This window comes from Procambarus clarkii, chromosome 20 (genome assembly GCF_040958095.1).
Source record: "Procambarus clarkii isolate CNS0578487 chromosome 20, FALCON_Pclarkii_2.0, whole genome shotgun sequence".
NCBI classification, from domain to species: Eukaryota; Metazoa; Arthropoda; class Malacostraca; order Decapoda; family Cambaridae; genus Procambarus; species Procambarus clarkii.
Genome location: NC_091169.1, coordinates 29,150,599 through 29,165,790, shown reverse-complemented (window position 1 = coordinate 29,165,790; position 15,192 = coordinate 29,150,599). Strand labels below are relative to the sequence as shown.

The 15,192-nt window shown below is 39.5% G+C and overlaps 2 protein-coding genes across 4 annotated transcripts in view; one reads left to right on the top strand and one right to left on the bottom strand.

Moving 5' to 3' along the window:
• LOC123755356 (zinc finger protein 729) overlaps positions 1 to 3,653 on the bottom strand; it is a gene marked incomplete at its 3' end in the record, with an annotated part of 39,143 nt that extends 35,490 nt beyond the window's left edge. The window contains 1 exon segment of the mRNA XM_045737901.2: positions 3,511 to 3,653. Within this exon segment, the coding sequence (XP_045593857.2) occupies positions 3,511 to 3,562 (52 nt within the window).
• A 3,677-nt stretch (positions 3,654 to 7,330) lies between these two features.
• On the top strand, positions 7,331 to 14,467 carry LOC123755357 (uncharacterized). Of its 3 annotated transcripts, none has more exons than XM_045737903.2 (3): positions 7,331 to 7,617; positions 10,779 to 10,923; positions 11,228 to 14,467. In XM_045737903.2, exons 2-3 carry the CDS (start codon positions 10,786 to 10,788, stop codon positions 14,258 to 14,260), a joined length of 3,171 nt encoding a protein of 1,056 aa, XP_045593859.1. In that variant the 5' UTR covers positions 7,331 to 7,617; positions 10,779 to 10,785; the 3' UTR covers positions 14,261 to 14,467. The 3 variants fall into 3 exon arrangements, with proteins under 3 accessions (XP_045593859.1, XP_045593860.1, XP_045593861.1); XM_045737904.2 differs by having other exon boundaries at positions 7,338 to 8,298; XM_045737905.2 differs by lacking the exon at positions 7,331 to 7,617 and adding an exon at positions 9,727 to 10,121.
• Positions 14,468 to 15,192: the final 725 nt, after the last annotated feature.

Below are 15,192 nucleotides of genomic sequence, written 5' to 3'. Positions count from 1 at the left end.
CGGATTAAATTCCAAAACGGAGGTACCACTGTATAGGCATCGCATGAGGAGGCCAGAGGTGAAATAAGGCATGAGACAGCAGATCCAAGGTAGTATCGATACAGAATGCAAGTTACAGTGGTTCTGCCAGCACTGCATGATACGAGACAACAGCATTCGGCATGAGATGCCAATCAAGAAAAAGTGAAGAAAGAAAGGAGAGCACCACACGCTTAGAACTGAAGAGTGAAGGAAAGGAAATGGGAAAGGAAGTGCTACAATTCCTCATACAGTCCATGTGAACAGGAAAACAGGTGGGACTCCAATAAAGAAGCCACTTGCTTGCTTTAAAGATGGTGATAAAGACGCTTCAATAAGACCTAATATGAAAAGCTGAGGATAAGGCCAAACCAGTGAAGTACATCACAGTGCCAACCTTCTGATGGATACGGATAAGCAGAAATATGCCCGGGTTTGGACATCCTAGCAAGCAGAACCTGGGCCAAACAATCTCGCACTAATTCTAAGAGAATTGAATCATTTGTTTACATAACTGGGGGAGTTCTGTAGGGAGGTTTTGATGCTTTGGTCTCTTTTGAATCTAGCAATAGTTTGTTTTGACTCAGACATGCTGGATGCCTTCCTCCAGTGAGGTGGCAAATACAAATGTCCCTGCACTCTTGAGCATTTGTGAGGTGGGGCCAGATTCTGGTGCTGGTACTTGGTAGGCCTATACAACTCCATGGCTGATGAGACCCAGTAGTTGGTACAATCTTAGTGTATGGTGCCACAAGGGACTTTTCCCAGAAAATTGAATAAGATTATTTGATAATGAACTGAGATGCAAATAGGTGATACAGATTTTAAAAGAAAGGCAATGATTAATTATGCTGTTTCTTGTGGCTTTTTTTTTAAACAACATGTAAATGCATAAATAAATTATAAATATAACATTTTAATTAATACTGTACTGCTAATACTACTATAGTAAAGTAGATTGAACTAGAGATTTAAAGTGGAAATGAATTTATCTTTTAATGAGAAAAATAGGGTGTTGCAGGTCATTAATAGAACCCAATGATGTGTATTGCATTATTTTTATTTTAAATAATTGTAAAATGAGCTTATTTGATTAAAAATTAAAAAAATTCATGCTTCACATTCTGGGCCATTGTAGTAGTAATAAATTAAGTTACATTTACCATTTATTTCCATAATTATACCTCCTTTTGAGTCCTTTTTGGCATTTCATGGGATCACCTTTGTTCACACAGCAGAACATAGAGGGTATTTGTATTTGGGGACCTGAGTATAAAGTGAACAGTGGCTCTTATTCTGGGAAAAATAAGGTAAGGCCTCAGACTGTTATTATTATTACTACTTTATTATTATTATTATTATTTTACATGTGGGACAAGAGTGTAATCAGAGTCTCTTGCCTTACAAAGGAAGCACATCTCCAAATCTGTGCCACAAGCATGATGGAAACATTTACCATTCTCTACCAAAAAAATGGAACAGTTAAAACAAAGAATGCTTAGCATTTCTATTACTATGAATTGATAGGAAACATTGTCCAGCTTAATTAATACAGTAGAATTCAGATGCTCGGGTCCTTCATTTATCAATAAGGCATTATGACCCCTGAAGCTATTGTCATTCCACAAACTGTAACTTTAAAGCTAACTAAACCTATTTTTAAAAGAAATGCATAGATAGGAAATAGGAAAGGTTGGAAAATGGAGGATTAGTTAAGATATAGGCACTTTCATACAGAAGACACTTTTGACTTCCTCTGCCCTTCTACACATTCACTCCATGTACCTTCCTCTGCTCGCACCTCCCTTACTTTCTCATGTCTGCTTGGTGCCTGCTTCCTACATATCCTTCGCTTCCCACCCTCCGTCCCTCGCTTTCTTTACTGAGGTGACGCTTTGTGTTCGCCTTCCGTACTCCTCATTATTCAAGTCCTGTGTCCCTTCCCTCTCATCTGTTTCTTTTGCCTTTATCCTCATCCACATAGACGATGTTATCATCTTCCCGCCTCTGTCACATTGTGACCGTTGATGTGCCACTGTACATTGTAGCTGATACATCTTTCTACATTACCACTCGTGCAGTAATTGGGAGGATACACCTTCATGCAAACGCCACATATTGCAAAGACGACGACACTCTGCATACAAGTATTGTGACCTAACCAAACCTAACCCATGATACACTTTGTGAATGTGAAACCATGTAATATAGCATAGAAGCTTTATGAGTAAATGTTAACCCATTTACATCATAACCCTTCCAGTAAATTTCACATTTCTGGACACATTTGATAAGTTCAGTTAGGCAGGTCAAGTTAAGGCTAGGATAAATTTGGTTAGATTTAATAACTAATAATTCATTTGGCTGGGACAGGAAGCCTGTGTATATGTATATATATACTTTAGGCTTTTATCAAGGATTCCACAAGGACGAAATACTGACCTTTACCAGGATGCAACCTTGCAACAATTGCTTAACTCCCCAGGCACCTATTTATTGCTAGGTGAACAGAGGCATTAGGTGTAAGAAAACTTGCCCAACCTTTTCTGTCCAGCCAGGAAATCAAACCTGGCAGGCTTGACTGGGAGTTGAGAACAAAACCCATCATTTAAAACTGGATTTGGTTTATTTTGCAAACATTCATAAAAAAAATACAGCAGCCTTTGTGCCAAGTGGCAAAGTTTTATTTACAGTAAGTGCATAAGTAGTGGCTGTTTTACACATTTTAGTAGTGTAAAATGGTACATTTTCCTAAGGTCACTATAGGCTAAGTGTTTTGAGTAAATCTTGGATCTACCAAGTTGTTGAAGTGTACAGTGGTAGTTAGCAGTGACACAAGTCACATAGTAGCAAATCTATTCCACTACCACAAGTATCTAGGTAATAAAAAATTAATTTTAGTGATTGATGTGACCTAACCTAGCTTGTATGACCAGTCCGGAGTTGGAATTATCATAATTATAACCTAGCTTGTGGCAGGCAAAGATTAAATGGAAATTAATTCCAGAAATTAATCAAAGGGTGGATTAAAAATGACTTATCTGTTAGCCGTTTTATTCCCCTCTCATAATGGTTCTAATCATTTGTAATACTTATGCTAGGCTTTATCCCAAGCTTTCCAGCATTTGTGACAACTGTAGTAAATTATACAGATTCAGAGTAAGCAAAAAGTGAAGTAATAGAGTAATCTTTCAGGAATTCCTCCATCCTGCAAGAATTCACAAAATCAGGGAGGGATGAGAGTTAAATCCAATATCATTGTCGTGAGATAAGAGTGAGAGTGTATAGGAGAGTGAGAAGACATAGCTGGTGAGGGCCTCCACCCGTGTTGTGCACTTTTCACAACATGTTTATACTTCATCACTAACTAAAAGAAGTTCCAAAATTCGATGAGTAAACTGGATTGAGAAGCATGATTGGAACACTCACGATTCCCAATTATTTTGCAACATACGGCCCCCGTAGGTTGACCAACATCTGCTATAATATTACCTTCATTTATATGCTGCGTAGAATCCCCGGTTTCCACTTCAGAACTGGCCATTTTTGGTTTTATTCACTAAGGCAAAAGGCCTTTCTTCACAAAGGGATATCCGCCATGTTTGAAAGCCTAGAAATCCCGGGCCAATCAGCGGCGGCGGCGGCAGTGACGTCACAGGGGAGGCGGCGCCATATTACGACTAGTGTTAGTAACTCATTATTTTCTGGTTTTTATTTACAATACTTACAATAAAATTAGAATGTGACATATAACAATGTAGGTATGGAATTTATGTTCTTTGAAAGTCACTGATCCGCATACTGTTTCCCTTTAAACCTAATCATTTAGCCTCCTGACGTCTATAATTTTCAATATAATTTTGTTTATTAACATGCTGCTTCATCTTTATTTTTACTACTTCATTATCTGCGAGTTTCAAGCGATGTGTAAATTGCTCTTATAACGGGAACAACATAAATATTTTTTTGTATTCAAATATGTAGGCCGAAAAAATTTATATAAATTTAATCAAGAATTCTATTATTTCAATGTACTGAACGATAAAGAAAGGCGTAACTAATGAATTTGTCACATTTAAATAAACGTCATCATGCGTACGTGCAGTAAATAATTAAGTTACCCATGTAATTGATATTTACACCGCCAACTAATCTAAATTAATTAATTTTTTATTGACAGGTCGTTGTCTCGTTGTCTCAGAGTTTACTCACCGATAACCCTTTATATATCGGCCAGATACTGTATACATTTTATTGGGTTTCCTTTGCATGTAATGCAGTAGGAGTGAAACAGGCCTTTGTCTTCAGTTTCCTCTTTGTTGTAGGCATCGCATACGACGTCTGTGTTGACTTTTTTGTTATTAACAAGCTTAGGTATACACAGCAATGTGTTGTTATGCTGTTCTAAATTATTTAATTATTATATATACAAGAAGGTGCATTGGATTTATGAGAGTACATAGCATTGATGTTTTTACATTCTTGTAAAGCCACTACCACACATAGCGTTTCGGGCTTTGTGAAAGACTGCACTGTAGATTAAAAACAAGCTATAAGTTCATCTACTGGGCTGGACGGTAGAGCGACGGTCTCACGTCATGCAGTTCGGCGTTCAATCCCCGACCGTCCAAGTGGTTGAGCACCATTCCTCCCCCCCCGGTCCCATCCCAAATCCTTATCCTAATTGATTGATTGATGAAGATTAAGCCACCCAAGAGGTGGCACGGGCATGAATAGCCCGTAAGTGGTGGCCCTTTTGAGCCATTACCAGTATCAAGAGCTGATACTGGAGATCTGTGGAGGCGCGACTGCACCCTTCGTGACGGGAGATGTCTCCCGTACCAAATGGTGACCAGATGGTCCTTATCCTGACCCCTTCCCAGTGCTATATAGTCGTAATGGCTTAGCGCTTTCCCCTGATAGTTCAATTCAATTCATCTAATATCCCCATCTCATAGGATGGTTAGTCATACATGGAATCAGGAGAGAACATTAAATGCCAGGCTGATCTATTATAGCCTCCACTGGTAAAATCTGGGTACAGCTCAAGAATATCTTCCAATATTCGTGAGTGTATGAAGTATTTACAGAGCTCAAAGTACCTCATACCATTTGGTCTGAAATCACTGATAACAAGCCAATCAGCAAATATTGTGTTGGAGAGTATGTCCCAGCTCTTGTTCACAGAGTTTACAATTGGAATGTTCACCGTTGAGGCATTCATTGCCTGCAGTCCACCTGCCATATATATCGATATCCTAGCCAAATTTTGGCAATTACAATGTCACACTGTCTAGTGGAAGTTTTATGCTACCCGGACATATAATTCTCGGCTCTAAATATGTCATAGCTCTTTATACTCGTGCCTTGATTAATTGATAAAGATTAAGTCACCCTAAAAGTGGCACGGGCATGGAATAGCCCGTAAGTGAAGGCTCTTTCGAGCCATTATCAATACCAATAGCTGATACTAGAGATCTGTGGATGGATCATGGTGGATTTCACCCTCGGAGGGCTGGTTGTACCAGTTATGGAGCTGGTGGGTTAGTGTAGACCTCTAGGTCCTTCCGTTTTTCTTTCACGGAGACTTGCTGCGAGTTGATATGATCGTGCTGTCGTGGGAGTTTGGTGAGGTGGCCTCCATGAGAGATCTTGTACCGAGTATTTGTGCTGCGGAGGTGAAGCTCCTACTAAGATGATCTGATGAGTCTGTAACATCCGTAGTTGGTGGTTTCGTCTTTCGTGTCGCAGGTTAGTGGTAGAAGCTATTTCAGGAGCGTTGGTGGTGCTGTAAGTATTTGTAGACAGCACGTCTGCTGAGATGGTGATGGTAGAAGTGTTGGTAGACGCTGGAGAGGGAAATACCTTTTGTTTGTGCCTTCCGGGTCATGAGTGGTTTTGGAGTCTGTGTTGAGATCGACCTCGTGGTCGTCCGTGTGGTAGTCTCCGGAGTGGTAGTGGAGGCAGTGATACCTGTGTCTAGGGCGATGATGGGGTCCAGGCCGTTGGCTAAGTACAGCGTGTTGATTGAGTTCCTTGATGAACCATTGATTGTCTGGTCCGGCAAGCCACTCCGCTAGTCGAATAAGATCAGGAATTAATCATGCCTGCACGTGATACAAGGGACTGTGAGGGTGCTGGTTGATTCTTAGGTCCCCAGTGTGGGGGCCGGGTGGCCTGTTGGGAAGAGCCACTGGTAAACTTAGGAAGTCGGGCGCAAAGGTTACGCTTCAGGACTATGGTGCTGACACTTGTTGGTGGGGTGGGAGCAGTTGTAGTACGGAAAGCACTGTAAACTAAAGTAAATGTTTTTTAAAGTAAACTTTTATTTCATTTATTTATATATATACAAGAAGATACAATGGGGTTCATGAAAGTACATAACATTGATGTTTTTACATTCTTGTAAAGCCACTAACACGTATAGCTTGTTAACGTAGCGTGTTAGTGGCTTTACAAGAATGTAAAAACATCAATGTTAAAGATGGCTTTTCATGTTGCCTTTTGCTTCTTTAAATCTATTCTCATAATAAGATTTTGCTATTCTTACTATATTGGTAAGCATTGATGAGTACCTCTTAACTACTTCTTTTGTGACCTGGCCAATCCTAAGGGAAGAAGGCCTAAGGCCAATGTCTCCGTGGTGTAGTGGTAAGACACTCGCTCTGGTGTTCCGCGAGCGCTTTGTCATGGGTTCGTATCCTGGCCGGGGAGGATTTACTGGGCGCAAATCCTTAACTGTAGCCTCTGTTTAACGCAACAGTAATATGTGTACTTGGATGAGAAAAACGATTCTTTCGCGGCAGGGGATCGTATTCCAGGGACCTGCCCGAAACGCTACGCGTACTAGTGGCTGTACAAGAATGTAACAACTCTTGTATATATCTCAAAAAAAAAAAATGTGACTAAGGGGAAGAAGTTGCAGAAGCCACCTCCATTCACAACTTTAAGGAAAGGTTCGATAAATATATTGAGTATTAGAATAATGAAGCTTTAAAGCAACGGGTACAACAAGATAAGGAGGCGGGGCATAAAGACCTAGACCTCACTTTCCCGTAGTCACTGATAGGTAAGTAATCAGCTGGATTGGTCTCCCCTGTTCCCTCGAAGGGGTGGTGGGGGGACTCACCCGGAAGATAATACACTTATTTATCTTACTGTGTTGTTCGTTGTATAGTATGTTTGTAGCAAGTGCACTATAAATTCAAAATAATAAAAAAATTTACACTAGTATATTTAAAATCTTTGTTTTCAAGAAGTATGGCAAGTAGTTCGGTGTGCAGGGTAGACGAGGCCCTGTCTAACATAGAAAACGAAATCCTGACTACAAAAAAGCAGCACGGATCAGCTGTCGCCATAAACACAACATCCCGCCCTCGTCGCCATGCGCATCTAACTCTAAACCACGTCTGGTTTAGTGGTGACCCTTGCATCAGCTGGAAACACCAACACCTTCCAAGCCTGGCCCTATGACCCCCGAGGTTCCATTGTGACGCTTCTCCCAACATTTCCGCTCGTGCAGTGATAAGGAGGAGGAAAATATCTTGAAGAAAAGCTGTATTCAATAACTGTATGCCTGTCAAAAAGAAAATTTTAACTGTTAGTAGCATTATATTGTCGTTGTAATATTAATCAATAATTTATATTTGAAAGGTAAAAAAAAAAATTGTCCGAACTGGTAAAAATATATGGGTGCAAAGTGACTTAATTCATCCAAAAAGAGGCATTGGGTGTAAGGAAGCATGCTCAACGACTGCTGGAATCGAACCTGGAGCCAATCCGGTTACAATGAACTATATAATCAGTTACCCGCTATGCCATGAGACGCCAGCAGCTAGCAGATCTTGGAGTATCCTTGTGTGCTCTTGAGATGTGATAGTCGTCTGGCTCTTACTTCATCCATGACATTATTGTCTTGCACACACTAGGCCTACACTGTGTGTGGTGTGATCGGCTGGCTCCTTCCCTGCCGTGGGTCACCAGGTGTCATCAAGTGATTTACTTTTGCCAGTTGGCTTTGTTATTTTTAGCGATATTGGTTTCCACTCTGGAAGCTGGTCTGGCAAGCGACACAGCAGAGTTCCATCTTCGTCTTTAACTCAACAAGAAGTTCTCACATTAAGTCGGCTCCAAGAAACTGCATTCAAGCCTTGCCCAACCATCAATTGTGATGTGCCATTGTTACATTTCTCCCAACAATACCACTCGTGCTGTCTCTGGGAGGAGACCACTTCCATGCAACTTGTATATACCTTAAAGAAGAATATTTCTCAGCTCAAGGTATGAGACATCCTGCATGTTATTGTGCTTTTGTGACATTCTAATTACCTGAATTTACCGGAGGGGCCACTAACACATTAGTGGCCTTGACAAAGACAGGAACCTGGCAGCGTGTCAAAAAGGGTCCTCCTATTTGCCCCTGATGATTTTTTCCCAGCTGGATATAAAAATTCCAGTTTTAGCATTTACAGCATTGACTGGTAGCCAGCTCCATGGGTTTATATATATCCAACCACTTGGGCTGGACGGTTCTCCCTTCTCGCAGGCCTGTGTTCAATCCCCGACCATCCAAACGATTGGGCATCATTCCTTCCCTCCGTCCCATCCCAAAAATATTATCCTTTCAAGTGCTATACAGTCACAATGGCTTAATGCACTCTCCTAATAATTACCTCCATGGGTTTAGAACCCTGTGGGTGAAAAAGCATCTTGTGCTTTCATTTCTACATTGTGGCTTGTTGAGCCTTAAACTGTTGCTCCTTGTTTGTGTTGCATCTAACCTTTTGAAGAAATTGTCCAGATCAACATCGTCCATATTGTTCAGCATTTTAAGTTTTAATGCGATCCGCGATGTTCATACACTTAGGCTTATATCGAGGTGACCCTTCTCCAAGGTTGAATTCTGGCCTTTCTCCCCCAGGATGCAACCCCCACAACAAGCTGACTAACTCCTGGGTACCTACTTGCTATTAGGTGAACAGGAGCATTTGGTGATAGGAAATGTAAATCGCCTCATGGATGTCACTCTGGGACAGGCGTGGAGAATTGCTGTGAAGAGATTTTTACCTGTTTACGGTGGAAACTCAGTTGACACATGGAAGAGAGGCGTTAGTGATTGGAAGGAGAATCCCCTTTCATTATAACATCAAGCAGTGATGACTTCTCTGGGTTACTCTTTCTCCTACATTTTACAGGCATACCACTAGGACCTGGTTGTGGTTCACTGCTTGCTTGTCCTTACTACTACTACTATGTCCCAACCATGTTAAAGACTGTACCTCTCTCAACCAGTTTAAGATAAAAACGAAGCACTATCCTAATAAATTCCCTGTAACCTACCTTACCCCTCTATTGTCAACCCATGTCTGTTCTTTTTAAACAACGCTGTTTGTCGACCTAATTGTATTTGTGCTGCTTTTTCAGCCATGTTCCCCCCTTTTTTATCTCTATTTTTATTTGTTCTCAACACATTTTATTCTTTATACTCACTTAGTATTAAGCTTTAGTCATTTAAGTTTTTCATGCCCGAAACGCTTTGTGTAATAGTGGCTTTAGGCATTGTATGTACTAGCCCTATCTATAAATCCATCATTCTTTGTAAAATCTCTTGTATGTATGTACCTTACCTAAATAAACATTTATTTATTTATTTATTATTAAGAATCTGTCTGAAGACACTTGTTTTTCCCTACATTTTAACACTTGTATGTAGAGAGAGATCACATTGTCATTAAAAAGGGCAATGCATCGGCCTGCTACAGCTTTATCTGGGTGAGTTTTTTCAACAAAACTTTGCAGTTCTTCCCATACTTCACCTATTTTCATAATGAGGAAGGGACATCCTCTACTGCCTCTTCTCACAACAATTTTCTTATGTTGAACCTTACTTACTGACTTTCTTCGGACTCATTACATGATATAAAATAATTACTTTTATGTTCGAAAACCAAAAAAGCAGAAAAACAATTAAACTCTTTACAAAGAATTCAAGCACGAACATCACTAAGCGGGAAGCACTGGTAAACTGAACCACGATTGCCTGTGCCACCAAGAACCACATACTCAGTCGACCCATACTGTACTTGTATCAACAAAGTCGCAAGGTGAGGCAACATTCGTAACCCAATTAGAATTTTCCAAAGAAATTGAATTCGTAACCCCAAAAAATTGTAAAGAGGGATATTCGCTACCCCAGGTTCCACTGTATAGGGTACACTTGAGAGGATGTGCAGTGACTAAATATCTAACATATTCAAAGATTTAAGTAAGGGGGCCGAGTGCTTTCTGGGGCCAGAGTTTGTTATTGTTCTAATAGCTGATTTGTGTTGAGTAATTAGAGGACTAATCATCTTCAAGAGAAAATTAGATAGTTTTCTACAAGAAGTGCCAGACCAGCCTGGCTGTAGTGGATATGTGGGCCTGCGGGCCACTCTAAGCAACAGCCTGATTGGACAAATATCTCACAAGTCAAGCCTGGCCTCAAGACGGGCTTGCGGAGTAGAAGAACTCCTAGAACCCCATCAAGCAGGACGCAGATGATTTTGGGTACGAATACCATAATTGCGATAAGGATACATGAGAGAGTAATAGAGCATTACCAGGGCAGGGCAAGGTACATAATAACTGATTTTAGAACGAATGCCAACTGTTTTCGAAACTTTTTTAGCTATATTTTGTTACTCAAAGTTTTAGTTATATTTTGCTATTCATAGTTACTCAAAACTGCATTTTTAAATTACCCAATGTCATTCATTTTTCAGGAGCATAATGCCACGTAAATGTGTGGTGTGTGGAGCGTCACACAGCGTCAACCTTTCGGTGTTTGCCTTTCCCAAGTCACACTACCAACGCAGTGCCTGGGTGACTGCTATTCAGCAGATTTTTCCTGCATTCTGTGATCCACAGGTGTGTGAGCAGAGTTTAGACTGAAGATGTTCAGAAATTATTCTTCCAGCCAGATACTTAAAGGACTGGAATCTTTTGAAGAAAACTTAGATTACCATTCATCAAATGCTTGTTTTCATCCTGTAATTCATTTATTCAGACATACTGTAATTTCATTCTCACCCACTTCACTTTCATTAGTTTCTGAAATTCTTGATACATTATATATATGATATAATTTTGTAGGCCCTCCCTTGCTTAATTATTATGTTTAATGTAGGTAGATGATGTATTAAAATTAATTAGGCTAATTTTTCTCTCTTAGACTGATGGCCATGTAGCTGGTGCCCGAAATGGTGTATGTGTACGGCATTTCCATCCTGAAGATGTTAAAAAGGGAAAGACATCAAGCCTTCATCGGAAAGCTGTTCCGCTACTAGTTACTAACCTCGGTAATGATGAAGGTGTTGCTCGAGACAAGAGTAACCTTTCACTATCATTATCTGTACATGAAAGTGACAAGAGAAAAGAAAGTTTCATAATGAGTGAAAACATTTTCAAGGGTACTGCTCTAAATCATATGTCTGCTAATAGCAAGAAAGAAAATAACTGGCATGGAGACCAGTCAAAAGCTGAAAATTGTCTGGGTATTAATATCAATGATTATCTTCCAAATGAAAATTCTTATGTGGACTCGAACAAGAGCAGCATTAATGATAATGTATTTGCATTCAACAACATGGAAAGTTCAGGAAAAGATATTTGTCTTGTTTGTGGAAAAGATGATAACAATTTTAGCTTAATATGTATTTTAAGTGCCCATGATTATTCTGGTAACATTCCAATGAGTTTGTTGTTGGCAAAAATTGTGGGTAGGGCAAAACAAGAGACACTCTGTGTGAGTATGAAGATTTGCTCCAGGTGTGAGAATCTTGTCCAAGAAATAGCACAAATTGAAGATGATCTCAAATTTAAAAAGCAAGTTATAAAAAAAATGTTTGAGTCAACTCTCCAAGAGCACAAGGTGAAATCTAATGTGGTGGTATCCACTCCTAAAACCTCTGATGTATATTCAGAGGATGTAAATTGCAACGAAAGTTTAATAGCAGACTCGTGTCACATTGATGATGTGAATTGTTCAGAAAAGGTTCGAAAAAGTTCGAGAAGGCAAGCATCCTTCAAAAAATATCATTGTCCTCAGTGTAAAGAGGTTTATTCTAGTCTTGCATTATGGGTTCACCATTTATCAAAACATTCTGACATCGAAGATTTATCAATGAAAAATAAACCCAAACAAGTGACATCCAGAATGAAGAAGCATAAAATGGGTATTCATATTTGTGAGGAATGTGGCAAGACATTCTTTTGTAAACAGACCCTTCTAGCCCATGCATCTGCTCACCAGAAAGGTTGTGAGTGCTCTGTATGCGGTCGGTATCTAACCACTAAGGCCAGGCTCAAAGTTCATCTCTTTAAATTTCATGGAATAGGAGAAGAAAAGCATAAAGAGGTTGCATGTCAAGACTGTGGAAAGTGCTTCGGTACCAAAGCTGGACTGCGTTATCATCGTAACGTTGTGCATCATGTAGGCACCAAGTATGTATGTGAGCACTGTAATAAAGTGTTTTATTATCATGTACCATATAGAAGTCACCTGTTATATGCTCATGGGGAAAAAAAGATAGTATGCGAAACTTGTGGGGAGAAATTTTTTACAATATCCAAATTGAACACCCACATTAATGCTGTTCACAGAAGTGCCCAGTCGTGGACATGCGATGAGTGTGACTCAAAATTCACAACTTACACAGCATACCGCCATCATGTAAATGTGAAACATCTAAAAGTGCAATACACTTGTGATTATTGCAGTGCACAATTCCGAAAAAAATCATCACTGATGCTCCATTTCTGGAAACATTCTGTTTATATTTGTCAACTTTGTAGGGAGAATTTCTCTAATAACAACGAATTACGAAGTCACATGTCTCTTATTCATGGTAAGAATGTTAACTGGAAGAGCAAGAAAAAGCAAAATGCACAATTGCTAGAGAAGAAACTTGTTGAGGAAGTAGATGATCTGCAGAAAAACCGTGAATCAGATGAACATATTCAGCAAAATGAACATGTAACATCCATTGTAATAAATGATCTCCTTATGACTGCAGAATCTTACGATAACAGTAGTCTTCAGCCCTTTTCTCTGTCGTGTGAAAAGCTACCCGAGAAACATACATATGCAAATGATGAAGATATGAAGGTTAAAACTCTAAGCATTATTGATGCTGCCTCACAAGACCTCAGAGGTGTTGATCCAGTACAGTTTGATACAGTGGAAACTTTGGAGGTAAAGTCCTCCCATGATCACATTGAAATGACACCAGGAGTGTCTCTCATCAATGTGCAGATTCTTGGAGACATGGAAATTTCACAGAGTGATACACTGGGAGACTTGAAGAGTACTATGTTAACAGATGCTGCAGACCACCTGGCCCATGATGATCAGCTTCATAATGAGGAAAATATGCCCAGCCACTTGGCAGTTGAAACTCACCTTTCAGGAGAACATCTTCAAGTTGGAGGCGGCTTGGAATCTGCAAATCACACATTAGAAACTGCAAACGAATTGCAAACTACATGTCATTTAAATGCTGCAGAACATTTAGAATCATCTTGTCACTTAGAGGGTACAGACCACCTAGATGCAAGGAGCCATATTAGTCCTGAAAGTCGTATAGAAGTACCCAGCCAACTTGAATCTCATCACAGCCTTGAAACAGGAAACCATTTGGAGGTTGCAGGACATATTGACACAACAAACCACATGGATGTCACTAGTCATATTACTGATTCCAACCATCTTAATTCTAATACAAGTATGGGTGTTACAAGCGATCTTGACATCTCGGATCATTTACAACCAGCAGAGCATCTCCATATTCCAACTAATATCAATGACCCAGTACATTTAAATTCTTCAAGTCATTTGGAGCCTACTGATCAGTGCTCTCTCCCATCAATGATAAGTCAGATAGAGGAAGAAGTTGATGAACAGATGGTAGACCCGGTGGATACTCCTATGGTAACAGAAATAGATCCAGAAATATGTGATATGACAAGTGAAGTGAACACTCCAATCAGTGAGTGTGCAGGCACACACTTGAGTCAGGAAATTAGTCAGCATATGCCTAAAGGAACAGAAATTGAGATGGCAGATCAGAGTTTAGACAAACAAATTGAAAAAATAGATGATGTGGAACTAGAACCATTTTCTGTTACTCTAGATGGAAAAGGAGATGTTCAATATCAGTATGTGATGTATATATCTGCTCCTGGGGAAGATGATAATCGTAGTTGAAGGTGGTCTATATTTTTTTAATTTAATAATCGCATAGCTTATTCAAAGTGGAATACATCTTTAGACATCAAGGGTTATGCTTATTCTTAATCCCTTGTACATTTACGACATGCTTTGCATTTTCTTAATTTTATCTTTTACCAGATTCATATGGAGAGAAAGATGGATAGCTGTTACAAATATCAAATTACATACTATCAAATATGACCCATCACCACTGTCTTTATCCTACCATCAAACTGGAAGAGAAATATCTTTGGCTAGGTTACAAATTGGCCACACACAATTAACTCGTTTATGCACTTCCTTGTAGAATGTCCTGATTTTCAGATTGGTCAGAAGTTTTGCATTCCCACTGTTCCTTTGAGTCTAAGTCCTTCGATAAAATACTTGATGAATCTAATTCCTGATTTCTTTTAAAATGCTTATGTCATTTGAATATTCTCTGACATAAATGGTGTTACTAAGTCTTGTGGGTTTGGCACTTTTGATTACTACAGTAATTACATCTACATTTAACAAATTTCTTCTTGAATTGTGAGTGGTGACCATTTAATGAACATGATGATAATACAGAAGAGGACTGTTACAGAGTGCAGCTATTCAACTACTGTATGTATACACATCACACTAAGCATATTTAACTTAAGCTAATGGGTTGATATTGGATACCAGAGGTTATTTGCCTCTGCATAATTGTCTTGTAGTGGATTTGGTCCATTATAGGGAGGTCTGGATTTGGGAGGGTGCTCGGCATTTGAAGTGTTTCATGTGCACACATTTGTGATCCCAGAGATATAAATGCACTCTCATTAGGTAATGGTTTACATAGTTGAGAGTGCTAACAGGGAACAAATTATACTGTACTTGTGGAAAATACATTCCCTCAAGCAAGCTAAACCAGCATGTGATTGACATGGCAAATGGGTGGT

Bases quoted from the DNA above. Each gene is read 5' to 3' on its own strand.
- LOC123755357 (XM_045737903.2), top strand. From the start codon at position 10,786: ATGCCACGTAAATGTGTGGTGTGTGGAGCGTCACACAGCGTCAACCTT. The intron at 10,924-11,227 runs GTGTGTGAGCAG...TTTCTCTCTTAG, and splicing joins CTGCATTCTGTGATCCACAG to ACTGATGGCCATGTAGCTGG.